The following is a 25,608-nucleotide window of genomic DNA, read 5'->3' as shown; positions in this document are numbered from 1 at the left end:
TAATCTTCTCTTCTACCATCATCATCATCTCTCTCTCTCTCTCTCTCTCTCTCTCTCTCTCTCTCTCTCTCTCTCTTTTCCCTCTTCCCTTCTTGCTCCTCCTTCTCACTTCCTCTTTTCATCCTCACTCTTCCCTTATCTCTTCTCCCCTAGGCCAAACACCGGCACCGCATCTTGGAATTCTCTTGGACATCCTTTCACTCAGATTTCTTGACAACCTCGCCGTTCTTTGTACAGCAAAGCCTCAAACTATGGCTGGACGCAAACCAAAGGCGAGATATCGGAACAAGAACAAACAAAACGTTCCTGGTAACATCCCTGTCAACTCGACGATTATGACAACCTCAGAATGGAGCACAAACGCTGGATGGACTCAGGCCACTACAACCAGTAACCATCACTATGCTCACCAACCTCTCATGAAGGTGACTCCTATCTGTAAGCCTGAGAACCGACGACGCTATGGCCCCAAGGAGTCTCGAGAGCGTCTTGAGTCACAAGGCTACCATCCGTTGGTCACTAGCATGACTAAGGAAGAGGTTGAAGCCTCTTACGAGGAGAAACGCAAGAAGAGCCTTTATAAGCCTCATTTTAGTGATTATGTCGGCATGGGAAAAGAACAAGGCTTCCAAGGTCGATATACCTCCGACATGAATCTGCTTATCAAGTCAACCGACTCCTCCTTTGAGAGCCAGCATGAGGCCTCTGAACTCACCAAGGAAGTCTTCGACGGAACACACCCGCAAGGCCTCCTGATTGCACAGCAACTTGCTTCGCTTGGCATCAAGCATCTTGAAAAGCTTGCTCTTGCTCGCCCCCAAGAATGGGACGCCCTTTCCAAGGGTATGGCTATCTGGGATTTCACTACCAACAAGTTCCATAGCGAACCATCTGGTCACGTTTTTTTGTGTCTTTTCCCAAAGATTTCTCAGGGAGCTTTCATCAAGTCGCCTGCCCACCAGGAATCACGAACACACGAAGAACGTATTCGGAAGGAAATCATGGACCTGATCAACTGGATTTACTCTAAATGTGGTCCTACAGAGCGACCTGCTTGGCATCCCGACGAAAAACTGACGCAAGCCGAGGGGCTGAGTCCGGAAGTCTTGCGCTGTCTCAACAGAGGCACAAAGCCACCGCAGGTTGTGATCAACATGGCCAGGTCCATCCCAGACATTAGTAACCTCGAGGACATGATGCGAGACTATGTCGACCAACCCGAGTATCTCGACTATCGCATGTCAAAGCCAGTCGCACTGAAGAATATGTTCGGCCTCCGTAAGTTCCATTGCCTTCTACACCTGTGTTTTCACTCACAAATCATAGTCACAAGCATCTTCAACAGAAGGACAAATATTCGTGTTCTTCACTTTCAGAAAACCCCGCTTCTCGACCGACGACTGTTGGCATGCATCCTGCGTGCTTGCCCTCATATTACCACCCTTGGCATTTATCAATGCCCCCTTATTCACTTTGGTGATATCATTTGCCTTCTGGACCTTATCCATGAGGTCAACTTGAAGCGCAGCAGTCAGAGCTTGCCGCTGGTAGAAGCCTTGGACTTTTACCCTCTGTACCAAGCCGGCATGCCCTTCAAGGTACCCGCTGCAGAAAAACTCACCAGAGCAGAGAAGCAACGTGGTATGGAGCCTGCCGCAAGGGAAACACATGGATACGGGATCACTTGGACCTATATGAACCTCGAGGTGGTTCAGCGAGGCGTTTTCGGTATTATTCTGAAAACTGTCCTAAAGGCTCGCAAGATGAGCATCCGTCTTCTGATGGATAAAGACGCAGCCTTCATGAAGTACCTCTCGGATATTCCCATGCTACCTGGTATTATTTTTCAATTCCTAGACGGTTTGTACCGCTATCTTGATCTCAAAGAGACTGGATCCGAAGACCACACCGCCATGAGAAGAGCGAAGTACGACATGATTCTGGCCGTACGCACCGGCCTAGAGTCGCCATATCGCAACACCCTCGACCCGTCCTACGACGATACCGAAAAGCTCACTTCACTCTTTTGCCGTTCGTGTGGGTACAAGATGTTGGACATCTTCTTCTGCCCCCAGTGGGTCCGAAACCGACAAGACCCTCAAGACTGCGCTGGGTGTACGCTCCAGGGTTTGCTTGACCATCAGAGCGATCATCAAAAGCATCATGACATTAATCTGATGGGACCCTTCTTAGACAAGGACTGGGACCCCAAAGGCTTCAACGTTGATGCTCCAGTTCATGACGATGGCCAAGAACTCCTTTCTTTGCACACCCGGAAGACCACAAACGATCTCCCTGTGATGGTGCTTCTTCCAAATGGTGATTTTGACCGGCCGCCGTTACAGGAGCAACTTATCTGCGAGCACAAGAAGAATAACGACTGTCTCCAGGGCCTGCCTACTCTTCAAGACATGCTCCTACAGAAGGACACCCATAAGGAGGATGCTAAAAACCATGCTCTTAATGTTGATGCATGCCGGGCCCTCTCGATCATCATGAATTACACTGACTCCGAACTTGCTGAGCTGGATGAAAATCAGGGTGTCGGGGGTCATTTCTGTCAAGGCCAGGGATGGCGGCCTCTCGTTGGAGGCTTCAGAGATCCAAAGAAAAGCCACACATTCGACTCAGCCACGAAGGCGGCTCAAGAACTTAAGGTGAGGGCCGAGATTGCAGAAGGTCGACGACCGAAGCAGGATGCCGCGGGATTTTGGTGATGCTTGGAAAACCCCACCTAGGTCAACCCTAGAACTTAGGAACTCATGGAACGTTTGGTTGCTTCTGATTTGTTGGTACATGACACTTTGCAGAACCCAGGATGCGGTTTTGCTTAAAACACCCAAGTACTTGATGATAGCTACACGGAGGATAGAACGAGAGCTTTTGAAAGAAAATGGGAACTGGCTCTGATGGGAGAATGAACACAGCTTGGGATGGTTGGTGCTGATGTAGCTATTTTCTGATCCGTAGCCTTAATCAAGTTCACCAGAACAAGAATAAGCTGCCGTGAAATATCGGGAAGACTCTGATCATCGTGGACAGAATGTATTATAACAACGTAAAGACATAGATCTTTTTGCAGGATATCATGTTCATGAAAGTTGAAGGTCGAGATAGGAAAAGTGGATTCCGGGATGACTTTGTCCACACGTGATTCGACGATTCAGCACTTGAAGGCAAACCTCAACTGCTCAAGGATAGAACTTCTCTCCGACCAGGGTCGTCCGCCTCAGAATCAACCACGATGGCTTCATTCCTTCGCGCCTTCTCGCTATCGGCGAGATTATTGACCCCAAGCAATGCCATGGGCGTTTTTGCGGCTCGCGCCAACTGGTCGCTCTTTGCCAGCCCCTCAACGACGCCCATCTCTCGAGCACTCGGAAACGGTTTGATGCAACAGACTCGCGGCATGAAGGTCCACAGTTCGGTAAAGAAGCGATGCGAACACTGTAAGGTAAGAGAGGTCAGCCAGGGACTATATCCGGGTAGAACTGATACTCGATAGGTCGTTCGACGGAAAGCCGGCAAGCGACATAACGGCTACTTGTATATCATCTGCAAGGCGAATCCTCGACACAAGCAACGACAAGGTTAAATACGAATGGCGGGATACGGGAGGATATGTACGATATGTGTGAATCAACTGCGATTCGGACATTGCTGGACGGGGCAATGGGAAACATTATGCGTGATAGAACGAACGAACTACTGAGGGCGATTCTTTCAGCGAGAAGCCTTGAATAAACATTCTATGGAATTTGAGAAAATGACGACAGCGCTGGGGCTGGAATCGTTCGTCATGTACAACTACCACTATATTCACAACTGCTGCGCTACATGCCATCGATATACCTCTCCATGCCTTCCCACTCCGTCTTTCCAATTGAAAGGAGATACCGAACGTGTGACTTGGAGAGAACAGTTAGTGAATTGGTTGAGAAGCGAATGAGGGAACATACAGCGTCTGCGACGTTGCGACGCCGTTCAAATTCGTCACGGGCGTATTTTCGAGACTCGGCTCTTGTTGTAGGATCGGCGATCTTTTTGGTCCCGCGGAGGATAGTGCGGTAGAAAGCCAAGACTCGGCCTCTTTGGATGAACTATATACGATTTCATCAGTCTTTGACATCATGAAACTTGTATCCGGCCCGAGAGTGTAGATCGTACCTGGTCGAGACTTAATGTTGGCTTGATACGAGAACCGCCTGATCGGGTGGCATAGCCACGGCTGAATGTCAGCAAACGAATGCTGAGGCCCATTCTGCCAACTTCTACCTCGTTAAATGAGAAATAGTGAATATTGTCATTTCTTGAAGTTAAGATATTGATGATGAAAAGCTTCAAACGGTGCTTTCTCATCGTATCGGACAAACCTCGGCTATCTAGAGGGTCTGGTACTTCCGGTTCATCCAGCACTTCATATTGTTAGTGGAGGTGTGACCATGTTTGACAGAGTGGTCTATTATCACCTCGCCATTGACCTTGGATTGTTACCATTTCAAGATCTTCATCGTAGATTCTTCCACATTCTTCGGCATCGCAACCTACATTAAAATCATGACAGAAACGAATGGCACAAAAGAACCTAGGAGATTGATTGGAAGAAGACGACAACGACCCGAAAACCCCATTGAGACGGCCAATAAGGTCGAAGACGATGAGTTTCTGACACAATATGTGAAGCCAAGGTTAGTTTACGTTTAACCAATAGACAAAAGTTATAACAAGTGTGGTATCTAGTAGTAGCAAGGGTTGGTCAGAATGGAAACACCCACAAGACGAAGCAACCTATACCATGAGCCTCACACGTCCTACTTGCATGAGCGATGAAGATCTGGAGGCATGTTATAACTTGGTAGAAGAAACAAGCGGCCAAGATTATCGCACCTCATCTCTCGGTTGGCACCCGGCTACTAAGAAAAAGGAGATGAGATCCCCAGATCTTCGTTACATCCTTGTGAAAGACAGTGAGGACCACATAAAAGGGTTTACATCTTTCATGCCGACATTCGAGAACCATGAGCCGGTCGTTTACTGCTATGAGATTCATCTGAAGCCAGAGCTCCAAGGGTGAGTCAGCCAAGATGACTATTCATGAGACCATCCATATTTCAACGGGAATTTGTCTGTCATGCAGCATTGTACCACAAATAGAACACGGATGGCCGTTGATGAACTAGCTGACATCCAATAAAGGACAGGTCTCGGCAAGAAGCTTATGGGCTACTTCACGGACGTCGCGGAGAACATACCTTCAGTTGAAAAGGCCATGCTCACGTGTTTTGTCAGCAACAAATCTGCCCTCAAGTTCTACGAGAAGCTAGGATTCTCAAAAGATGATTACTCGCCAAGGGCGCGAAAGCTACGAGGAGAAAAGGTGGTGATACCCGATTATGTGATACTCAGTCGACAAACAACCTCCAAGAGAGTCGAGGCGTCGCGGGCGTACGAGCCTGGACTTCGATGAGAAAGGCGATACATAGATACAAGCAAACATGGGCTTTCAAACTTTCAAATTTATCTCGTTGTGGTTGCAAACATTCTGAATGATGGAATAATCTCTGTCAGACTCCAAAAAGTCCAAATGGGATGGGTGTGGTTGGAACGAAATGATGGTGGGTGTTGGTGCAAGGATCAAGTTGTGGGGGGAGCCTGGGGAGCCACTTCACTACCACTCACCAACCATGGATGTCAGCCCTAGGACGCTAGTCAGAAGGCGTGGCTGAACTACCTTTTTTAGGAAACAGCTCGCAGCTCCACCTTCAAGCACTCCTCGGGGGGCAAGAAAACAGCGAACCTTGATATGGGGTACCAAAATAAACTCATCAAAAGTTACCCTAAGCTTATACTATATTGCCTAAGTCTTTTTTGTCATTTAGGATCGAGGTTCTGTGTTTTATTTCCTCCCCTAGGCACTGTACTTGGAAAGTGTTCTGCTGTCTGCTTGCTGTTTTTGTGCAGAGTTGTACTAGTTGCACAGCCAGCTTGTGAGACATGGCGTCGGTGCCAATGTGGTAGCTGCATGCAACCAAGGGATGACTTTCCATCATGTTTCTGAGCTCGAGGCGTCAGACGCCTTCTAGCTAGGCTACTAGGCTCCCCTGTTGCCTGTCCTGTCGTTGAAATGAAGGATGACCTAGCTAACGTGGAGGCTTAGAGCTGAAGCTCTGGGAGGAGAGGGCTTGCTTGTGATACGCCAGTCTGAAACGAAAGGCGAGTACCGTGCCGAGACTGTTGATTGTCCACAGGAGTTTCTCTCATAAGACGCCGTTCCTCCCTCTTGGCCGTTAATCTTCTCCCTCCTTCCTTCAACCAGAACTTATTCTTCTTGGCTCAAATTCCGTTCAATCATAATTTCAATTACTTGGTCAATCGACTCACGCATCATTCAGAATGGCCCAGCAGTATTCTCAAGGACCTAATGTCCAGAACCAGGAATGGCAGAACAACCTCTGCAATTGCTCGCCCTGCGACTCTTGCCTGCTCGGCACTTTCTGCCCCTGCATCCGTATGTGATCTCTGGGACAAATTGATTGCAATTGGAAGACTAATGAACTCGCCATAGTCTTGGGTAAAACCGCCGATCGTATGAGAGATCCTACTATGCAGACTGCCGATACCTGCAACAGCGATGCTCTTATATTCTGCGCCATCAACTGCGTGACTGGCTGTGGTTGGATGTAAGACGATTCCCGAAGACCTGTTCAAACCATCAACTAATACGCAACTCCTAGTTACTCCATGATGAAGCGTGGTGAGATCCGGGAGCGATTCGGCATCAAGGGCAGTGGTATGAACGATTGCTGCGTCAGTTACTGGTGCCTCTGCTGTGCTCTTATCCAGCAGGACAACGAAGTCAAGTCTCGTCTCTCCCAGGGACCTATCACGCAGGGCTACCAAGCTCAGAAGGAGGGTATGCACATGCCAGCATCTCCTGCTGCTCAGCAGCAGCAGCAGCAATATCATGATCAGAAGCCCAACCCTCAGCAGCAGGCCTCTCAGCCCGATTATCAACTTCCTCAGCACGGTTACCAGTCTCCCCAGCCTCAGGGATCCTACCCTCCACCTCAGCAGACTTACAACCCTCAGCAGCCCCAGTATTAGGCCATTCGACCAGGGATTGTACAGCAAGATGGAGCCTCACACCGATATGACACCAGAAAAGGAAAAAAATGCATGTGAAGGGGGAAATCAGAGAAATGTCTGGCATGTGAATTGGTTTCGAGCGCGAACGGGTACGCGCCAACGGATTATACCTATATACCCAGTGACGAAGACGGTCATTTCTTATCTATATTTATATTGATTTCGATGTATTATTTGCTTCAAGGAAATCATCTACTACTAGTCAACTTTCAGTTACATATGAAAGCGTCATGCATTCTCCCATTCTCTTTTGAATTGCCTAGTTCGGCGACGGAATGCGAAATGTAGAATCAGCAGACAAAATTACTGGAACTTTAAAAAGAAACTAAAAAAAAACTTCAGGCTTCAGCTCGAGAGACCCTTGCAAAGTATCATTAGAAATCCACTTGACCTTCCCCTTCGAGGCATGGTTTTGTTATGCTTTGCAATGATGCTTTCCGGGATTACGGTCTCTGCACTTTGATATTTCGGCGATTTCCATGTTACGGAGCTATTCCGATGCTCGGAATCACAACTTGTGAGATCAGCGTCCGGATTGTCAGATATAAGCCATGCTGAGCGATTCTTGAGGATTTATTGGTACAATCGCTCAATGATATTTACATTTATGGACTGGTGCTGGCGTTAATGTCTCCTATGATCCTCGCAGGACGCATCACAACTCGGACAGACCGGCAGCACTTCAGTATCCCTGGGGTATCAATAAAAATATCATTCATGACCTCTGTCCTTGTCGTTTTTTTCAGACTGACAGCAAAACGCCCACGCCGCACCTCTATAGTGGTTGGACAAACGCCTATTCAGATCTACGGTCACAGAGGCTCTTTACCCTCAACCCAAATCAAACCCTTCTGAATCTTGTGCCCAATTCCCCAATGCAATTGAATGCATATAAACAAACCAGTCCCTTTTTCCGTATCCCTTTCCATCGTCCCATCATTTTTTCCAAACATATATCATTACGCATAAAGCTTCTTCTCATATGACTCCATGTTGACGTTGCCCTCCAACTGGGCGCTGGCTGTTCGAAGCTCGAAGCGCAGCTCACCGGCCTCGGCACTCTCGTGCATAGTCTTAAGGCTGGTCATACCACTGTCCTGGAGAGAGTGCTTGAGTCCAGCAGCAAGATAGGGGACAAACTTGTTGATCGAACTATTGTATGTTAGCATTCACGTTTACATTCTGCTTCGGATTATGACTTACCCTCGGTGAGCAACAGCGCCAGAGACACCCTGAGCAACCAGGACGCTATCACCCTCAGAAAAGTAACGGGCAGTACCAGCATTGCTCTTCTGGCTGTCCTTACCACCGTTACCGGCCTTCTTGTCCTGCATAGCATCGATACTTCCCATACCTCGGTAAGCCTTAACGAGCTTACCCTCGCGGGAGACGAAAGAAGTACCGGGAGACTCAGTGGTACCAGCCAAGAGACCACCCATCATGATGGTAGAAGCACCCAGAGCAAGGCCCTTGACGATGTGGCCAACGTTCTGGATACCACCATCGGCGATACAAGGAACACCGAAGCGGGCAGCGAAGCGGCTGACGCTGTAGACAGCGGCGGCTTGAGGACGGCCGACAGCCATAACCTCCTGTGTAATACAGGCGGAGCCACTGCCCATACCGATTCGGAGACCGTCGACACCAGCAGCGATCAGAGACGCAGCCTGCTCTCGAGTCACGACGTTTCCGCCAATGACATCGACACCAGGGAACTCACTCTTCACCCACTTGATCATCTCAATCTGGTACATGCTGTTACCCTGAGAGCTGTCAAGGATAACGATGTCAAGACCAGCGTCAACCAGCTTCTTGAGGCGAAGCTTGTCCTCGGGGCGAGTACCAATGGCAGCAGCGCAAAGGAGCTGTTTGCTGTCGGGAAGCTTGGAGGCATTGGGGAAGTGCTGGTTCTTGGTCAAATCGGAGCGAGAGATCATAGAGACCAGGTTGAAATCCTTGTCGACAATGGGCAGCTTGCCCTTCTTGGACTTGGAAAGACTTTTGTTGGCTTCGAGGAGAGTGACGTGCTCGGGAGCAGTGACAAGGTCAGTAACCATGACATTGGATACAGGCTGGTCAAGATCCTCCTCGAACTGTAGGTCTCGGTTGGTAACAATACCAAGCAGCTTGGAACCAAGCTTGCCATCGGCTAAAAATTTTCTTGTCAGCCCAATATTCTTGTGCGGGGCAATGCGAGCTCGGATGACAAAACAATGAGTTGTGGCGATTGATCATAGTGAAGAAAGTCCCCATGACAATAGTCTATACGGTGGAACGAAAGTTATATAAAAGGGTGTATAATCATGCAATCTTGTGAGAGGTGAGGATGCTGTATAAAACTCACCAGTGACTGGGAAACCACCGAAACCCCACTTCTCCTTCAGAGCTTTAGCCTCACCAACAGTGGTGTTGCGATCAATGACGATAGGGTCGAGGATGAACCCGTTCTCGTATCGCTTGACCTTGCGGACCATATCGGCCTGGGCCTCAGGAGAGCAGTTGTGATGAATAACACCAAGACCACCCTGGAGAGCCATGTGGATAGCCATCTCGTGCTCCGTGACAGTGTCCATGGGAGACGAGACGAAGGGGGTCTTGAGAGTAATGCGCTTAGTGATGGGCGCATCGAGGGTGACCTCAGAGGCAGCGAAGCCAATGTAGCCGGGCAGAAGCAGGAAGTCATTATAGGTAAGACCGCCGTGCTTGGTTGTGTCCATAAGCTCGTGGATGTCGAGACCATCCTTCTGCTTGTACTCCTTCAGCACCTCGAGGGCTGTGGTGTAGTCAAGGACCAAGGCAGACATGACTGGCAGATAAAAGAGTATATGACGAGGAGAATGAAAATGTGAGGTCGAAGGCGAGTTGAGTCGATAAGCAAGCTCTGGCCTTTAGTATCGACTGCTAAGATTGATAGAACGCTTCTTCCCGAAAGAAAGAAAAGAGAAAAGAATTGGTGGTGCTGCCTCAAAAACTTTTTTATGGGACGCGAGACCCTGCAAGGTGAGGGGCGACTTGGAGGGGCAGTTGCTTCTCTGAATGGATGAACTTGGCCAAGGCTCTTGAGGCAGGTGGATTCGAACCTCTGCTAGTTTTTCTTGCCGAGATCGCTAAAATTAATCAGCTCTTCATCACCACGCTGAAATTGACTTACCCTGCAGCTGTGGTGTCCACCTCTTCGCATGAATAAACTACACTTGTTTACAAACTTATATGACTTATGGTAACGAATAAGTTCAGTATATATTGAGTTTGGCAAGTTGTTCTTTTTCTTCTTGAATATGTGTGAGCAGACACTTTTCACAAACTGAAGTAGACTTTGACTTCGACGTCATTTCCCCATCGAGTTTCAAGACCCAATTCCTTCCAGGCTTTTCCAATGTTGATCTCAAGTACACAAGCATCAACCTTAGAAATGGCCACGGTATACACAGGTATGACCTTTTCTTGAACCGTGATCAGAAAATCATCTGCAATCGTCAAAGAAGGGAGTGTAGATACATAGATCCCTGAAGATTGTCAGATTTTAGTCAAATAAAAAAAACAGTAATACTCCTTACCTAGGGTGCCAAATGCTTTAACTCGCGTATCAATCAGAACACGTCCATTCTCTCGCACTTGAACATCGTTCATGAGGATTGCTGCTGCACCAGCCATCTTGCCTAACAGGCCTAAATTCGAGATCGCGACATTGCCATGGTTCTTGCTGGATAGGCGAGTCAAAGGAAAGGCGGAGAGAATATCATAGCCTCTGACAGGCAATGAGATAGTAAATAGTGATTCTGGGCTCTCGATCTTTGTAGGACGAGAAACCCTGCCTGTGGTATGAGCACGAACCAGGTATTCAAGGTCGCGGACCACACCAGGGAACGCTGAAAGAGCTACCAATTCAGTCAATGGCCGAGAGGAGATATTGAAAATGGCCATGATAGGGCTTCCGGTCTGTGAGGCTCCTGAATCATGATTAGTATACACTACTAGCTTCCCTCTAGATAATTCTTACCATGATAGCTTCCAACCTTGAGGAGTAAATCATCGTCGTATCCGATATAAGGGTCAACGGCCTTTCCTAAAGAGCTTGGCCGGAATATGACAGTCTTACCCCGCGGGGTACGACCACTCATTTGCTCAATAAGATCCATGTCATGCTCACCGGGAACATCAGTGATATAAATTGGACCTCCGCTCACACATCTGGCCGCAGCATGAAATCCGGAATAGTCATGGACAGTTTGGAACATGTCCCAGTCGGGAAGAACATTTAGATGCTGCATAAAGATAGCATTGTGCGCATTTGTCCACACGTGCCATGGATGTGAAGCAGGAACCTCAGGGAAGAAGTCGTCAGAGTTTCGAACAAGAATGGTAGGCCGATTGGTTGGCATCTGCGAATGGAAGAGTGCCTCAGGGAACTGCGACATACATGATATCGCCTTGTAACTGAGGTGACGAAGTGAGATGGTCCACGCATCGAGGTACGTATTGATCAGATCTCGGCGCGGGGATGCTTCAATCCACGTATCGATCATGAACTGCGCATCCGTCTTAACAGCATCGATACCGGCATCTGAAAGGAATCGATAAAAATCATCATAGAATCGATACACATCTTCTTGTGCGATTACCGTCATCTTCCCACCTAACGGAAGATTTCGGCGGTCAGCTTCTTCCCGTGTCACTACGATGGTCTTGTATGTCTTGGCAAGCTTGCCATCAGGAGCAATGCCACCCCAATAGCCCAGGAGGGCATGCCAAACAGCAATGTGTTGGATATGTGGATGGTTCTGTCGAATATGAGATATGGTGGATTTCAAGCCTTTGGGAAACCCCTTGGGTTCCGCTTCAAACTCGTTCCAACCATATTGAAACTGGCTTGGGCCACGACAGTCGATCGACTGCCAGTTGTCATCAATAATGAGACTAGATACCTGGATATCGTGCTCAGAAAGCTTATCGAGAGCGTCGAATATTCTCTGTTCTGTTAGTCGTTGGCCCAGAGCGTTCCATGTGCCTGTATATAATTAGTTCGTGGTCTTTCGAAGTTAAAAGTACTCAAGAACACACAGAAACCCAGTCCATCAAACCAGTATTCTAGCCACTCTGCCTTGAAGTCCCTCTTCAATGCGGACAAGGCCTGTGACAACTCATCGCTGGCTTTCTTTGTTCCCGCAACCATATCTCGAGCATGATACATCACAGATGCAATGGTGCAGTCGAAATCGTCTCCAACTGAAACAAGAATAACGGCCTTTTCTTCGGAGAGACCGTCATTTCGGATCTGAACTGTTAGATACTGCAGGAAGCTGCATCAGATACACTTACATGAACCTGCAGCTTTCCATTGGGCTCGCTTCGAAATACTGGCAAGACATGACTGACACCGCCGACGGCAAGGAACACTAGGTTATGACCTTGGGGGCTTAAGAAGCAACAGAGAATGGCATCTTTATCGAGTTTGAATTGAGAGTGCCCATGGCGAGGTGCAAGCCACGGTGACCATAGTCTGACAAGAGAAAACCATCTGTGTTAAGTCAGATAACATGGTTGCTAATGGATTTTCTGTATGCCGTGTCACTCAGCCGAACTTACCTAACAAAAGAGCCCCAGGGAGTACCGACACTGATGTCTCTGTACGAAGACTCATCGCCATTTGCAGCTGGAATGACTGCTTCGAGTGACCAGAGTGAAGTTCTAGGTGATTGACTCAAACGTGGCTTGACACTCCAGTCTTGAGAGTTGAGATCAGGAATTGAATCAGAGAGATCACTAGAAGGAATCCTGTTAGAGGCATTGACAATCAAGCCATCATTGACATCCCGTTCATCACGAATCCATCTCCAGTCTGCATCAGGACTATGACGGAACTTGAAAGTGAACTGCACAGATGTTGTAAATGAGAAGGAAGATGTGAAATAGAATCGTGACATGGAATCATCCAGTGCTTGGAGAGCCTGGGGGGCTCCAGTCTCTGTGAGTGAGACTACCTCCAGATCCTTCCAATCTGAGCCGTCTACCGAGTGCCATACTGAGGCTTCCCATGGCTCATTGGTACGGTACTTGGGTATCTCAAGGACAAGCGTCAAAGTGACCTCTGTACCCTGGATAGGTGTCACTTTCCCGAGAGGCGGGAAGCTTTGTAAAACAACTTTCATGTCTTCAGAAACGGGGCGTGGCGAAGGTTTCTGCTTGGCGATGTAAATCGCCTGGAAGACATCGCCAAAGTTGTAATTGTCAGAAGGCATCGCGATGAAATGAGAACAAGAGGAGCAGACTTGATTGAAATAGGTTTATTTATCCAGTTGACTGAGAAATTCAGGCTTCGCATGTATAGAGTTTAGTGAACATTTGAAACTTGGAAATCAAGGTAACAGGCACAAAATCACATCAACAAGTTTGATGTTGTGCGACGACATTTGTGTTGACAAGGCATTGTCATAGAAGCTCACGAAAACGGACGGCCTGGGTTATAGTGGAGTTTCAGTGGAGTTGGAATTGGTTAGTAATGGGTGCTTATCATTGGCTCCGGCCTTGATTTCGAGTCGTTCTGATTCGGGGACAGCCGGAATGACTAAGCTTCTGCCTCAGTGCTCAGGCTGCAAATTATCTCAGTAAAGCTTCTAGCCGAGCCAGATCGAAAGATTTCATCAAACCACTCAATTCAGCGTCGACCCTCCAAACCTGCGTCATGGCGTCCCGGAGACTGGCTTTGAACCTCTCGCGAGGTCTGCGAAACCGTGCTGGTCTTTCGGCCGCCGCTCCTTTCACACGAGGCTTTGCCACCCCCTCTACTGTCGGCAAGACTCAGACTTCGACTCTAAAGAATGGATTGACTGTGAGCATCATCAACCGAGGTCAATTGGCCTCGACAACCGCTTGGGACTGCCCTCCTGACACGCCCTTCTGATAGGTCGCTACCGAGCACTCGCCCTTTGCGCAAACGTCGACCGTCGGTGTCTGGATCGATGCCGGTTCCCGGGCTGAGACTGACGAGACCAACGGTACCGCCCACTTCCTTGAGCATCTCGCTTTCAAGGTTCGACAACCCATCAATTGGCCAAGACCAATCGTTAACAATGCAATCAGGGTACTGCAAAGCGAACTCAGCAGCAATTGGAGTTGGAGATTGAGAACATGGGTGGTCACCTGAACGCCTACACTTCGGTCAGTCGGATGAAGGGGATACGGAATTGACTGATGCTAACGACCATTCAGCGCGAGAACACCGTCTACTTCGCCAAGGCTTTCAACTCTGATGTTCCCCAGTGTGTCGATATCCTCTCCGATATTCTCCAGAACTCCAAGCTCGAGGAGTCCGCCATCGAGCGTGAGCGCGACGTTATTCTCCGAGAGTCCGAGGAGGTTGAGAAGCAGGTTGAGGAGGTTGTTTTCGATCACCTCCATGCTACTGCTTTCCAGCACCAGCCCCTTGGCCGCACTATCCTTGGCCCTCGACAGAACATCCGCGACATCACCCGAAAAGAGCTCACCGACTACATCAAGAACAACTACACTGCTGACCGTATGGTTCTCGTTGGTGCCGGTGGCATCCCTCACGAGCAGCTCGTCGAGCTCGCTGAGAAGCACTTCTCCGGCCTTCCCTCAAGTGCTCCCCAGACCAGCGCCTACCTTGCCTCCAAGCAGAAGGCTGACTTCATGGGTTCTGACGTCCGTGTCCGAGATGACGGCATGCCTACTGCTAACATAGCCCTCGCTGTTGAGGGTGTCAGCTGGAACTCTGAGGACTACTTCACTGCTCTTGTCGCTCAGGCTATTGTTGGCAACTACGACAAGGCTGTTGGCCAGGCTCCCCACCAGGGCAGCAAGCTCAGCGGCTGGGTCCATAAGCACGACCTTGCTAACAGCTTCATGAGCTTCTCCACTAGCTACAACGACACTGGGTAGGTCTTGATGTCATACCATAAATTTGAAGTAACTAACTCGTCATAGTCTTTGGGGTATCTACCTTGTTTCCGACAAGCCTGACCGAGTTGACGACCTCGTCCACTTCGCTATCCGTGAGTGGATGCGCCTCTGCACCAACGTCAGCGCCGCTGAGACCGAGCGTGCCAAGGCTCAGCTCAAGGCCTCCATCCTCCTATCACTCGATGGCACCACAGCGGTTGCTGAGGACATTGGCCGACAGCTCGTGACCACTGGCCGCCGCATGGCCCCTAACGAGATTGAGCGAAAGATTGATGCTATCACCGAGAAGGATATCATGGACTTCGCCAACCGAAAACTTTGGGATCGGGATATTGCTGTTAGCGCTGTTGGAACTATTGAGGGTCTCTTTGACTACCAGAGACTTCGCAACACCATGAAGCCCAAGTTTTGAAGAAGAGAGGGCTGATGAGATTGTGAAAATCGAAATAAGGGTATAGAGTGTATGAGATACCGTTTACAGGCCTAGTGTACCATAAGATTTCCTCTGTTCATGCTAGGTAACACGGAGTTGTGCTAATTGTGCCTTGACTGTACTGCCATCAGTAGCTAATTGCAATTTTGTCGTATAGTATCTGTAGTGCTTCCGAGGTAGCGTCTATTGTCTTCCTTGAATTAGAATGCATTGTGTCATGATCATTGATTAGATGAAAAGACGGACACCTAGCCCTCCTCAGCCATCTCCTCGTCGACATCCTCACCAAACATATCCTCTACTGTCCCACCCTCAACCCCATCTCCGCCGATATCTTCAGGCTCGGGACCCTCAATGCCCTCCATGGCATCACCTCCTTGTTCCTCTTCCTCTTCATCCTCTTCATCCCATACATCCTTCAGTCCCCAACTTGTGCCACTCAGGACGAATCGTTCGCTTGGTAGTCGCACACCCCATTCACTGGGCACAATTTTAGGCAGTGCTACCTTGTTGCGTTCGCGCGCAAGTTCTTGCATGTAATCTTTGCTAATCCCCCCGCCTGCGTTTCCTCCGCGGAACTGATAGCTGAGTCGCGCAGCGATGGCGAGCTTAACGGCATTGGCGGTGACTGCAGCGTCGCCTGCAGGTGCTGAGATTGCTCCAGCATTTGCTGATGGTTTGGAGCCGGCTTGTGTGACATATGGGTCGCCGGAAAGATGTAGCGCATCGCTAAGAACAGATGAGGTATGGCGGTAGGCGAAGTCGAGAAGGAGGAGGGGAACGCGTGGCTCATAAGCGGTGACGCCTTGCGATGTGAGCAGTAGTTCGATAAGCCTTGAGTCGCGCGGTCGAGGGGCGGTTGTTGATGGCGCTGGAGGAGGTGCGTTCTGTGAGGCTGCAGCAGCAGTTTGGCTAGAAGCGGCCGCCGTGGTTTGTGTGCTTGGTAATGGTTGCGAAGTGCTTGCCGATGAGGCAGGAACCCCGTTTACTTGGGGTTGGCTTGATGACATCTTGATCGATGATGCAATGCTTCGTAATAGGTATCCTAGATGCGACTGTTCGTGAAGGCCTTGAAGCCATATCACGCGAAGAACTTGAGTTCGTGTTTGGTAAGGTTGAAAGACGCCCGTGCTATCAATGAGTGAAGCTGACGAAACAAAGTTGACTTGCGATTGAAAGTGCCTTCACCTTTGAGGAAAATACCTACAGTAAAAGTTAACGTGCTAAGTCGAGAGCTGATTGACCTCGAGTTATATCCTTTGCGACGGTGAGTCGCATGCCAGGTGCTTTGGCCGGAAGTTTCGATAATCCGAGATGTGATCTGGTAGCGAAAACTGCACAGACCACACCTTAAATTCTGATGCGCTCATTCCGATAAAAAGAGCTTTCCAAAACAGCAAAGTCATGAGAATGACAGGATCAAAATGAGTTAGTCTTAAAGGCCATTAGGGAGTATGAGGCGAAAACGGCTTGTAACCTCGAATCGCACTTTCTTTCCTCATTACTAGATACCTAGGTATCATATGTCTAAAGTACTATACTTAGGTAGGTACCTAAGTAGCCACTGGCGGAAGTCGGATTTCAAGCAAGGAAAGAACGACGGAGGGGCAATGAGTAAAGAGTGCCCCACCATTTCTCGCCGATGCAGGAGGACTCATAGTCATCAATTCAACTTTTTCCACAGGCGATCTTCACTCATTCACTACTCGATTTAACAACCTCCATGCTAAGCTTTCGACTATAATCGACACCAATTGTATTCATCTGGTTCGTTACAAAGATGGAGACGACTCTACCACTGCCATTCTTGGTGAGTATTGGCAGCCCCGATGGACAGGCTACCAATGATGGCCTCACTCGTCATGAGATTGCCCTTCTGGGAGCTCCTTTCTATGAGATAGCTTCTAAGGATTGGGGTCGCCCCAGTGCCGGAACCAATGTTCACATGGATGCCACGGGTTTAAGTGACCCAGGCGATGTGATTGCGTTGCTCGATGGCGGGGTTCGAACGGTTTTTGTTGCTTCAGAGTCCTACTCTGAGTACACAGAATATGGCGCAAGAGCCATTCCCACTGTTTCTTCCCTTGACATTTCCACAGCTTCCAAAAATGGTCTATTAGTAAAAGATTTCGACATTTCATCGAGCGACGTCGACAAGTTTATTAAGGAAGCATCAGCCAAGAAGATCAAGAGCCTTTACATTAAGCCAGCTCCTAAGACCGATATCGAAAAGTTCATCGAAATCGCCAAGAAGGCCAATGCAATCCCTATCATCCCTTCTACAAGGTTGACGACCGACAGGAACGATTCGGGTCGATTATTGTTATCTAAGGTTATCGCATCATACTGGAAATCCGATCGACCTGACGGCCTTATCCCTACTGTGGTTACCGATGATGCCGGGATCGCGTTGGGTCTCGCCTATACCAGCGAGGAGAGTATTCTGGAGGCTCTCAGAACACAAACCGGAGTCTACCAGAGTCGCAAACGTGGTCTTTGGGTGAAGGGACTTACTTCTGGTGACACCCAGGAACTGTTGCGAATTGGTCTCGACTGTGACAACGACACTCTCAAATTTGTGGTTAATCAGAATGGCCGTTTCTGCCACCTCCAGCAGTTTGGCTGCTTTGGAGACCTCAAAGGCATTTCAGCACTCGAACAGACACTCAAGTCACGCAAAGAGTCTGCCCCTGAGGGTTCTTACACGGCCCGCTTATTCTCCGATGAGAAGCTTCTGCGAGCAAAGATTATGGAGGAAGCAGAGGAGCTTTGCGATGGCAAGACCAAAGAGAACATCGCTTTCGAAGCTGCTGATTTGATCTACTTTGCTTTAACTAAGGCTGTTGGCGCAGGTGTTAGCCTCGCAGACATTGAGGCTAATCTGGACGCCAAGAGCTTGAAGGTCAAGCGTAGAACAGGCAATGCCAAGGGCAAGTGGGCAGAGAAGGAGGGTATCGAGATCGATGCAGCCCCCGGGAAGCCCTCACAGCCAGCAGCAGAGAAACCAGCTGATGGACGTATTGCTATGGAGCGAGTTGATGCCTCAAAGATCTCCAAGGCTGATCTCGTAGAGAAGCTCAAGAGACCATCTCAGAAATCCCCCGACGCCATCTTGAAGATTATTCAGCCTATCATCGAGGACGTGCGAACTGGCGGCGACAAGGCTGTTCTATCTTACACCCACAAGTTTGAGAAGGCCACTTCATTGACATCGCCTGTGCTGAAGGCTCCCTTCCCCAAGGAGCTTATGGATATCTCGCCTGAGACCATTGAAGCTATTGACGTCTCTTTTGAGAATATTCGAAAGTTCCACTCTGCACAGCAGGAGGAAAAGTCTCTCCAGGTTGAGACAATGCCTGGCATTGTCTGTAGCCGCTTCTCGAGACCCATTGAGCGAGTCGGTCTTTACATCCCTGGTGGAACTGCTGTTCTTCCCAGTACTGCTCTGATGCTTGGAGTTCCAGCTATGGTGGCTGGTTGCCAGAAGATTGTATTTGCCTCCCCTCCTAGATCTGATGGTCGCATTACCCCTGAAATTGTCTACGTTGCTCACAAGGTCGGTGCTGAGAGCATTGTATTGGCAGGTGGTGCTCAGGCTGTTGCCGCTTTGGCTTATGGTACGGAGAGTGTCACCAAGGTTGACAAGATTCTTGGACCTGGTAACCAATTTGTGACTGCGGCCAAGATGCACGTCAGCAACGACACCAATGCTGGCTGCGGTATTGACATGCCAGCTGGACCCTCTGAGGTTCTTGTTGTTGCCGACAAGGATGCCAACCCTTCTTTTGTTGCCTCTGATCTTCTTTCTCAAGCCGAACATGGTGTCGATAGCCAAGTCATTCTGCTTGCTGTTGGCCTCAACGAGCAGGAGCTCCAGGCTATCGAGGACGAAGTTCACAAACAAGCACTTGCTCTTCCTCGTGTCGATATCGTCCGAGGATCCATTGCTCACTCTGTCACTGTTCAGGTCAAGGACATTGAAGAGGCCATGCGCATCAGCAACGAGTATGCCCCTGAACACCTCATCCTCCAAATCAAGGATGCCGAGAAAGCTGTTGATCATGTCATGAACGCTGGCAGTGTGTTTATTGGTCACTGGACCCCTGAGAGTGTTGGCGACTACTCTGCTGGTGTCAACCACTCTTTGCGTAAGTTCTCTCGTTAATTTATTGTATGCGATTGATGCTAACAACTTTCACAGCTACTTATGGATTCGCCAAGCAGTACTCTGGCGTCAACTTGGGCTCGTTCCAGAAGCACATTACAAGCTCCAACCTTACTGCTGAAGGTCTCAAGAATGTTGGTACCGCCGTCATGCAACTGGCCAAGGTCGAGGAGCTTGAGGCTCATAGAAGGGCTGTGGAGATCCGACTCAACTATTTGAAGCAACAGCAGTAGACAGGGACATACAACAAATGGAAAAAGGCGTATGTAGACAAAAGATGGGTTTTCTTTAGGATAGGAGCGCCGGCTTGGAGAAAGATGTTGTTTCAATATGCACACAGACCATGGTGCTCCAGAGTAAAATGCAGCTTGCTCAAGTAGTATATTTCAGCCTGTCAAACAACAAAAGCCTTTGTCTGTCAGAATGCCATGATGTAACCACTACAAGTACAATGAAACGCTTAACGCCGCGCTATGCCTCACTATGTAAAAACCCTTTCTCCCCCTTGTCAACCTTATCCAACTCCTCTCATGCAGTCAGAAAAGACTCTCGCCATCAACGTCGATGAAAAATAGCCCATAAACACTCTAAAAAACGCCTTTGAATTCGTTACAACTTATTGCCTGGTAGGAGTAGCAGCGATAGCCTCGGTGGCCTGTTCGTGATACTTAGCTTTCCTTCACTTCACTTCACTTCTCAACGGCGAGATGACCAACCCCTGTTATGTGTTGGGCGAGAACGTCCTCCTTAAGCCGACCTTGACGCCTTTGTCCAATGGGAGCAGCATCAGGAGTTCTGTCGGCCTTGTGTTCGTCTTGATGGCCTTCCTCGCCATCTTCGTAAATCTCATCTTCATCCTCCTCGTCGTAAGCTTCTTTCAAGTCGCGTGTCATAGACGCCTTGAGTCGCTCTTCGTCAACGCTACCGCCCAAAACACTTGCGGCTTCGGCAAACTCATCCATAGATGCTCGAGAGATGTAGCTATCAGCAAGTCCTTCACCGATCTCGTCCACTTCTTCATCTATTTCGCCATCGTCATCGTCGTATTCCTCTTCATCATCACCATACTCGCTAGTAGGTCCTCCTAGGCCGTCATCGTCATCGTCATCATCACTCTCGCTTGCTGAAAAATCAGCCATGGCAAGAGGATCATCCCTCCAATACGTGAAATCTGTGTACTCCTCGCCGCCACCTTTTACCAGTGTGCTCACGGGAGGGAAGTAATGGTCAACGACTTCGTTGATATTCACGTAGCTCATCTTGAGCTTGTTGAGTGTCAGTAGATCAAGAGACACTTCCGAGTTTGAATTGATGGTGAAAATGCGGTTTCGAGGGACATCGACGGTCCGGTAAGAGATCTGATCGGTCAAACGATTTCCGTAACCGGCATAAAAGGGATGACGATCTGGGCCGTATAAGTTTCGAATGTCTCGAAGAGTTGCCATCTTGAAGATGTGGGGTTTGCGAAGGTAGACCTCTCGCCTTAGTGCAGCCATGGTTCTATCTGGTGACAGGATTGTAGGTCCGGGCGGCATCCTATAGCCATCCTGAACGATACCCGCCAGGTAGGCTCTTGTAGTATCCGATTGTCCAACGGATCGACTGGTAAGGTACATGATATTATAACCATTGGCGGAAATATCACTGTACAACTTGGCCACACCTGAGTGAGTCCAGTCACGGCCAATCATGTTCAACACGTGGCCGAGGGCGTCCGATTTGGTAATAGTACCGTCAATGTCTGAGATGACAACAGGCGTCTCATGCCTCCAAAGGTACATGTTTGCTTTGCAGGTAGCTCGATTGACAGTAAAAGCCATCGAGTTCGCACCTGGCTGAAGCTTCAGATCCTTGAGCTGCTGACTAGTCAATCGCAAGGTCTTGGCGTAATTCCTGTTGGGATCTCCTGCATGCCCCGATGAGCTCGGCGGGGTGCGGGGAGGAGTTTGCAAATCCATAGGGCCAGCGTCGGACTCGGCTCTTCGATGCAATGGAGTGGGAGAAGCAGTTGCATCGCTACTGTCGCTCTGATAACCGGGATCAGAAATAGCATCGGCTGCAGTAGCCCTGCGGTGCGACTGCAAAGACGCCTCGATAGTCTTGTTCATAGCAGCCTGTTTGGCCTCTTCACTGCTGTAGATCCATAGGTTTCCCTGCTCGTCGAACCCAATGAGTGCGCCGATGTCATAGTTTCCATCCAACTCTTCGGAAAGAATCTGTCGAGCCAAAATCTCAGCCCGAAGAATGTCCTCCTCGTTTCCCTTGAACCCATTCATGTCTAGCATCAAATCACCGCTGTCAGTGACCTTTGTAGGTATGCTTGCGGCGGAGAGTCCTTTAGACAAGGCCCTGGCACGTTCGAGAGCCTCGCCCGGTGCCAGAGGCGGAGGACTGGAGGATCGTTCAGAAGCAACATGCTCATCATCGTCGGCGGAACTGTTTCCGTCTAGACCTCGGCTTCTAGCACTGGCACGGAGAATATCGTCACTATGTGGTCGAGGCACCCTTGAAGACCAGTCGCCAGATGCCGGGCGGGCGTTGGATAACTCTGGAGAAGTCGAAAGGGGTGTGATCAAGCCTGCTCTGGTGTTAGTCCTTGTTTGCTTAAAGAGGGCAGGATATGCCTAGAGTTACCATCGTCTTTCTTATAGAGCACGGACGGGAGCGGGCGTCGCAGCTTGGACTCTGAAGCGTCAAGCTCGAACGCTTCCGGCTCCTGCAAACCAGATTCTGACTGTTCCGGGTTTAGGGGTGGACTGCTCGCAGGACTGGAAGCGGGAGAAACGAGGGGCGATGTCTGCAGCGACTGTGGGATCCTGTCTGTGGTCTCAAAGACGAAGAAGGCCTCGCCGCCTTCGCCGAGTTTCATGGAATAACTTTGCTTGACGCCATTGACCTTGAATTCGACCTTCTTGTCCGACGGCCTTAGGAGAGAGAACTTTCCGAATCGGACATGGAACGGCGAGCAGACCAGAGTGCCATCCTCGTGCTCGACGACAATGACATCAATAGCACCACTGAGAGTCGCAGGGTTGATTGAATTCCAGGCTGTCGAGACGGACTCGCTGAGACCGCGCACATATTGCATCTTGCCTATTACGGCAGAGGACGTCGTATGGGAAAGATTATTGTGTTGTCAATGTTGATCGCGAGTTGGAGAAGCTGGGGCGGCTTGTCGCGGGGGATATCACGACGATCCGAAGGGCCAACGACACTGAGAAGCTCCCGAGAGGAAACGAAACAGCAGCAGGTGACAAGAGCCCGGAGTCCTAAAAGAAGTTTATCTGAATATGGAGGGGAAACTTAAGCGTAAGGCGATCCAAAGGTATGCAGTCGAAATTCTAAGGTGAGTTAGACAGACCAGAAAAGATGGAATGGAATGTGAAATGTTGGGGGAGTAGGTGCAGGTACAGAATGGCTTGAGGCGGGTTAAGCGCAAGGTAATGGACAATAGAGGTACCGAGTACAAGAGACGCTTCCATGCTGTTGACCGAGCTTGGCCTGGCTGCCTGGTCACTTCCTTTTTTTTTCTCTCTCTTAACTACTACCCCAGTCGCCGAGTCGATTAGATCAGGTGAAGACTTCACCAGGATTGGAGAAGTGTTTTTTCCTTGGAAATTTGAAGTCCTAAACAATAACAAACATGAAATTATTTGGGTTGAAACATCACAGAAACGAGTGTGTAGTAATTTCATCATGATTTGGAGGCGTCTTACTCCTGTGCCACGGCACACCTCATAGAAGCATAGAAACAGCCTGCAGTCAGCGAAGAATGACGAAGTCAGTGCAACAGAAATGCCATGAGGGGCGGCCCAACATAACACTGCCTTAGTACCGGGTACAAAGAACGCTATCCCCAGCTCGCATGGGTCTAGATGTCCGCCAGAATCATGACGGATGATGGATGCCCCGGCAGAATCTATCACATGAACGGCTCAGGCGGACTAAGTTGTCGAGTTAAGTCTCCAATCATTCAGTTTTCGGATACTTTTTTAATAAGATGATTCTGTAAACCTGATTAGTTGTTAATTTTCACAGCTGAATGCGTCATATTTTCTAAATTCTGGGACATGCTGTTCTCTCAGGTTCTGTCGCTGAACCAACACTATTGCTGATAATTGGATGGCGCGGATAGGCTGTAAATCTGCAGGGGTTTAACATAGCTTTGTTCAACGATTGAAGCATAGACACATACCAGACTCGAGTCAACTCATGTTCGAAAATATGCTGGCTTCAATGTCTCACCGCAGATAATGATTTCGAATCCCGGCGGCTTTGTTCCACCTGGAGGTGCTTGATTATCACCACCACTACTATACCACTTAGTTAGTCGATAACACTCGTTGGTATTGTTCTGATGACAATCTACATCTTCCATCTTTATTTTCATAGTCCTGTATCTAAAAATGTGAGAGAATCTTGGTTTCTCTACCATTTTCTATTGTTCTTTCCACTCCGTGTGTAACGAATATTGGATGCCTTCCATTCACTTACACACTTACCGCTTTGTATGAACCGAGGCAGGTATCCAAGATTTGGCAAAGATTATATTAATATCTTACTACCACATGAATTCTCTCTCATATAAAAAGACAGAGCAAAACTTTCCCCAGGTACATCCTTTATCAAACAAACCACCTTACCCTGAATGTTTAGACAGCCACCCAATGTCATAGCTTTGCGTGGGATATAGAAATATAACTTGCCTATGTATGCGAATCTTGATACGATCTTGCATGCTGATAAAGATTTATTCTGTCTTGTCGCATAAGTGAACCTGACAACTTTGCTTGGTGGTAGTATTCAACAAGTACCTGCTACTTCAAAAGATATTTCTTGAGCAGCAGTAGGTGGGGATTGGTTAAAAAGCCGCGGCCCAAGCACATGCTGAACCAGGACTGAAAAACGTCACGTCGCTCTGTTGTAGGTTGACAAATCTCAGATCTTTTAAGAGATTCATGTTTCGTTCCCTTGTTTCTATCAAGCTCGATCCATTGCCAAGAGGGGATGCTACGATAAAAGACGCTGGTGGTGATACTGATGTCATTGATCGATCGAGGCTCGTGTTTGCAACTCTCTTCCGTTATGGCGTAAAACAGACCGTTAAGGAACAAGTCACAGCCAAAGCAGATCATTCATCCAGAGTATATCAACTCGTCAAACAATATCAGTCCGAGAAGTGGAAATTGTTCAGTCCAGCGCAAACAAATTCACATGCTTGAAGAAAGCTGACATCCCGAGCTCAGAGTCAATAGTAATGGGTCTGTTGGCATTACCTAGGCAGGGATTACAACTTGAGCAAAGCCTCGGAGAAAGGCTCATACATGGGCACTAAGAAAAGGCCTAAAAGCTGAAGATGAGGCGGTAACCGGCAATTGAAAAAAGCTGCCTAAGCTAATAATGGTGATGCCAGCGAAGACTTACTATTTGACCATGGGAGAAGGATGAGAAAGCATATATTGTCCGAGTGAACCCAATGAGAGCATCGATGTCCAGAGGTAGATGTGCAGACATTGTGTACACTTGAGAGCGAACAATGGCAAGGAACTCGCCTATCGTGCACTTGGCGCCCTCATCCGCTCTCTGCAGGGTGTAAAACGGCAGAAACCCTAAACTGGCCTTGTTTGCAATGGCAAATGATGATGCCGTGCAGACGGGACCCCATTTTTAAGACCCGAGCCGTTGGGGAAAACTCAGCCATGTCGTGTCTTCCGTGAGCGGGAAACTTCAAATCTGACGCAAACATCACCAGTGACGTTTCCAAGGGACCGTGAATCCGCTTACGCACGCTAGCTAGTAGCGCGCCATGTTCGTGAGTGCATTCCAGCAGTTTTATGTGAGTATTAACACTATAAACTACCTTATGAATATAGGTTGGTAAGAATTGATTGCAATCAATAATAGACAGCTCTGTTGGAAGTTAATAGACAGTGGGTTCTAACTA

General features: G+C 48.8%; 12 protein-coding genes across 16 annotated transcripts; 6 read left to right on the top strand and 6 right to left on the bottom strand.

Annotated features, from left to right (window-relative positions):
• Positions 1-54: 54 nt before the first annotated feature.
• FVEG_00614 (hypothetical protein) lies at positions 55-3,082 on the top strand. Its single transcript, XM_018887185.1, has 2 exons — positions 55-1,278; positions 1,327-3,082. Exons 1-2 carry the CDS (start codon positions 252-254, stop codon positions 2,715-2,717), a joined length of 2,418 nt encoding a protein of 805 aa, XP_018742903.1. The 5' UTR covers positions 55-251; the 3' UTR covers positions 2,718-3,082.
• A 162-nt stretch (positions 3,083-3,244) lies between these two features.
• Positions 3,245-3,595, top strand: FVEG_00615 (hypothetical protein; the record flags this gene model as incomplete). Its single annotated transcript, XM_018887186.1, has 2 exons — positions 3,245-3,454; positions 3,506-3,595. 2 exons carry the CDS (start codon positions 3,245-3,247, stop codon positions 3,593-3,595), a joined length of 300 nt encoding a protein of 99 aa, XP_018742904.1.
• On the bottom strand, positions 3,569-4,383 carry FVEG_14702 (hypothetical protein; the record flags this gene model as incomplete). 2 transcript variants are annotated; one of them, XM_018903668.1, is made up of 3 exons in its annotated part: positions 3,569-3,908; positions 3,960-4,100; positions 4,168-4,383. In XM_018903668.1, 3 exons carry the CDS (start codon positions 4,357-4,359, stop codon positions 3,834-3,836), a joined length of 408 nt encoding a protein of 135 aa, XP_018742906.1. In that variant the 3' UTR covers positions 3,569-3,833. The 2 variants fall into 2 exon arrangements, with proteins under 2 accessions (XP_018742906.1, XP_018742905.1); XM_018903667.1 differs by having other exon boundaries at positions 3,569-4,100; positions 4,168-4,359.
• A 174-nt stretch (positions 4,384-4,557) lies between these two features.
• FVEG_00616 (hypothetical protein) lies at positions 4,558-5,467 on the top strand (the record flags this gene model as incomplete). The annotated part of the gene is made up of 3 exons (XM_018887187.1): positions 4,558-4,688; positions 4,741-5,070; positions 5,197-5,467. 3 exons carry the CDS (start codon positions 4,558-4,560, stop codon positions 5,465-5,467), a joined length of 732 nt encoding a protein of 243 aa, XP_018742907.1.
• Positions 5,468-5,945: 478 nt separating this feature from the next.
• Positions 5,946-7,490, top strand: FVEG_00617 (hypothetical protein). Its single transcript, XM_018887188.1, has 3 exons — positions 5,946-6,508; positions 6,566-6,680; positions 6,735-7,490. Exons 1-3 carry the CDS (start codon positions 6,394-6,396, stop codon positions 7,102-7,104), a joined length of 600 nt encoding a protein of 199 aa, XP_018742908.1. The 5' UTR covers positions 5,946-6,393; the 3' UTR covers positions 7,105-7,490.
• Positions 7,491-7,748: 258 nt separating this feature from the next.
• On the bottom strand, positions 7,749-10,118 carry FVEG_00618 (inosine-5'-monophosphate dehydrogenase IMD4). Of its 2 annotated transcripts, XM_018887189.1 has the most exons (3): positions 9,491-10,118; positions 8,350-9,295; positions 7,749-8,298 (listed from the first exon to the last, which is right to left on the bottom strand). In XM_018887189.1, exons 1-3 carry the CDS (start codon positions 9,948-9,950, stop codon positions 8,106-8,108), a joined length of 1,599 nt encoding a protein of 532 aa, XP_018742909.1. In that variant the 5' UTR covers positions 9,951-10,118; the 3' UTR covers positions 7,749-8,105. The 2 variants fall into 2 exon arrangements, with proteins under 2 accessions (XP_018742909.1, XP_018742910.1); XM_018887190.1 differs by having other exon boundaries at positions 7,749-9,295.
• A 325-nt stretch (positions 10,119-10,443) lies between these two features.
• FVEG_00619 (hypothetical protein) lies at positions 10,444-13,385 on the bottom strand (the record flags this gene model as incomplete). The annotated part of the gene is made up of 6 exons (XM_018887191.1): positions 10,444-10,652; positions 10,704-11,096; positions 11,147-12,154; positions 12,208-12,421; positions 12,466-12,664; positions 12,733-13,385. The coding sequence occupies 6 exons, from the start codon at positions 13,383-13,385 to the stop codon at positions 10,444-10,446; spliced, it is 2,676 nt and encodes an 891-aa protein (XP_018742911.1).
• A 356-nt stretch (positions 13,386-13,741) lies between these two features.
• Positions 13,742-15,792, top strand: FVEG_00620 (mitochondrial-processing peptidase subunit beta). The gene is made up of 5 exons (XM_018887192.1): positions 13,742-13,975; positions 14,051-14,176; positions 14,227-14,304; positions 14,356-15,041; positions 15,091-15,792. Exons 1-5 carry the CDS (start codon positions 13,829-13,831, stop codon positions 15,476-15,478), a joined length of 1,425 nt encoding a protein of 474 aa, XP_018742912.1. The 5' UTR covers positions 13,742-13,828; the 3' UTR covers positions 15,479-15,792.
• Positions 15,450-17,021, bottom strand: FVEG_00621 (transcription initiation factor TFIID subunit 9B). The gene has a single exon (XM_018887193.1). It carries the CDS (start codon positions 16,507-16,509, stop codon positions 15,748-15,750), a length of 762 nt encoding a protein of 253 aa, XP_018742913.1. The 5' UTR covers positions 16,510-17,021; the 3' UTR covers positions 15,450-15,747.
• Positions 17,022-17,085: 64 nt separating this feature from the next.
• Positions 17,086-20,146, top strand: FVEG_00622 (histidine biosynthesis trifunctional protein). The gene is made up of 2 exons (XM_018887194.1): positions 17,086-19,647; positions 19,701-20,146. Exons 1-2 carry the CDS (start codon positions 17,280-17,282, stop codon positions 19,895-19,897), a joined length of 2,565 nt encoding a protein of 854 aa, XP_018742914.1. The 5' UTR covers positions 17,086-17,279; the 3' UTR covers positions 19,898-20,146.
• FVEG_00623 (hypothetical protein) lies at positions 19,933-23,639 on the bottom strand. 2 transcript variants are annotated; one of them, XM_018887195.1, is made up of 3 exons: positions 22,299-23,639; positions 20,381-22,242; positions 19,933-20,319 (listed from the first exon to the last, which is right to left on the bottom strand). In XM_018887195.1, the coding sequence occupies exons 1-3, from the start codon at positions 22,750-22,752 to the stop codon at positions 20,281-20,283; spliced, it is 2,355 nt and encodes a 784-aa protein (XP_018742915.1). In that variant the 5' UTR covers positions 22,753-23,639; the 3' UTR covers positions 19,933-20,280. The 2 variants fall into 2 exon arrangements, with proteins under 2 accessions (XP_018742915.1, XP_018742916.1); XM_018887196.1 differs by having other exon boundaries at positions 19,933-22,242.
• Positions 23,640-24,191: 552 nt separating this feature from the next.
• On the bottom strand, positions 24,192-25,284 carry FVEG_14703 (hypothetical protein; the record flags this gene model as incomplete). Of its 2 annotated transcripts, none has more annotated exons than XM_018903669.1 (2): positions 24,192-24,302; positions 24,371-25,284. In XM_018903669.1, one exon carries the CDS (start codon positions 24,797-24,799, stop codon positions 24,482-24,484), a length of 318 nt encoding a protein of 105 aa, XP_018742917.1. In that variant the 3' UTR covers positions 24,192-24,302; positions 24,371-24,481. The 2 variants fall into 2 exon arrangements, with proteins under 2 accessions (XP_018742917.1, XP_018742918.1); XM_018903670.1 differs by having other exon boundaries at positions 24,192-24,423; positions 24,479-24,799.
• Positions 25,285-25,608: the final 324 nt, after the last annotated feature.

The sequence above is a fragment of the Fusarium verticillioides genome, chromosome 1, assembly GCF_000149555.1.
Source record: "Fusarium verticillioides 7600 chromosome 1, whole genome shotgun sequence".
In the NCBI taxonomy this organism is placed as follows: Eukaryota; Fungi; Ascomycota; class Sordariomycetes; order Hypocreales; family Nectriaceae; genus Fusarium; species Fusarium verticillioides.
This window is presented reverse-complemented; position numbering and strand designations above follow the sequence as displayed.

Coding starts and splice junctions, on each gene's coding strand:
- FVEG_00618 (XM_018887189.1), bottom strand. CDS start 9,950: ATGTCTGCCTTGGTCCTTGACTACACCACAGCCCTCGAGGTGCTGAAG. Junction 9,296..9,490: donor CGGTGGTTTCCCAGTCACTG/GTGAGTTTTATA, acceptor GAAAATTTTTAG/CCGATGGCAAGCTTGGTTCC. Junction 8,299..8,349: donor GGCGCTGTTGCTCACCGAGG/GTAAGTCATAAT, acceptor AACATACAATAG/TTCGATCAACAAGTTTGTCC.
- FVEG_00622 (XM_018887194.1), top strand. CDS start 17,280: ATGGAGACGACTCTACCACTGCCATTCTTGGTGAGTATTGGCAGCCCC. Junction 19,648..19,700: donor TGGTGTCAACCACTCTTTGC/GTAAGTTCTCTC, acceptor CAACTTTCACAG/CTACTTATGGATTCGCCAAG.
- FVEG_00614 (XM_018887185.1), top strand. CDS start 252: ATGGCTGGACGCAAACCAAAGGCGAGATATCGGAACAAGAACAAACAA. Junction 1,279..1,326: donor GAAGAATATGTTCGGCCTCC/GTAAGTTCCATT, acceptor CACAAATCATAG/TCACAAGCATCTTCAACAGA.
- FVEG_00617 (XM_018887188.1), top strand. CDS start 6,394: ATGGCCCAGCAGTATTCTCAAGGACCTAATGTCCAGAACCAGGAATGG. Junction 6,509..6,565: donor CACTTTCTGCCCCTGCATCC/GTATGTGATCTC, acceptor AACTCGCCATAG/TCTTGGGTAAAACCGCCGAT. Junction 6,681..6,734: donor GTGACTGGCTGTGGTTGGAT/GTAAGACGATTC, acceptor CGCAACTCCTAG/TTACTCCATGATGAAGCGTG.
- FVEG_00620 (XM_018887192.1), top strand. CDS start 13,829: ATGGCGTCCCGGAGACTGGCTTTGAACCTCTCGCGAGGTCTGCGAAAC. Junction 13,976..14,050: donor CTCTAAAGAATGGATTGACT/GTGAGCATCATC, acceptor CCCTTCTGATAG/GTCGCTACCGAGCACTCGCC. Junction 15,042..15,090: donor ACTAGCTACAACGACACTGG/GTAGGTCTTGAT, acceptor AACTCGTCATAG/TCTTTGGGGTATCTACCTTG.
- FVEG_00621 (XM_018887193.1), bottom strand. CDS start 16,509: ATGTCATCAAGCCAACCCCAAGTAAACGGGGTTCCTGCCTCATCGGCA.
- FVEG_00623 (XM_018887195.1), bottom strand. CDS start 22,752: ATGCAATATGTGCGCGGTCTCAGCGAGTCCGTCTCGACAGCCTGGAAT. Junction 22,243..22,298: donor GCTCTATAAGAAAGACGATG/GTAACTCTAGGC, acceptor ACACCAGAGCAG/GCTTGATCACACCCCTTTCG. Junction 20,320..20,380: donor TCGCCCAACACATAACAGGG/GTTGGTCATCTC, acceptor TATCACGAACAG/GCCACCGAGGCTATCGCTGC.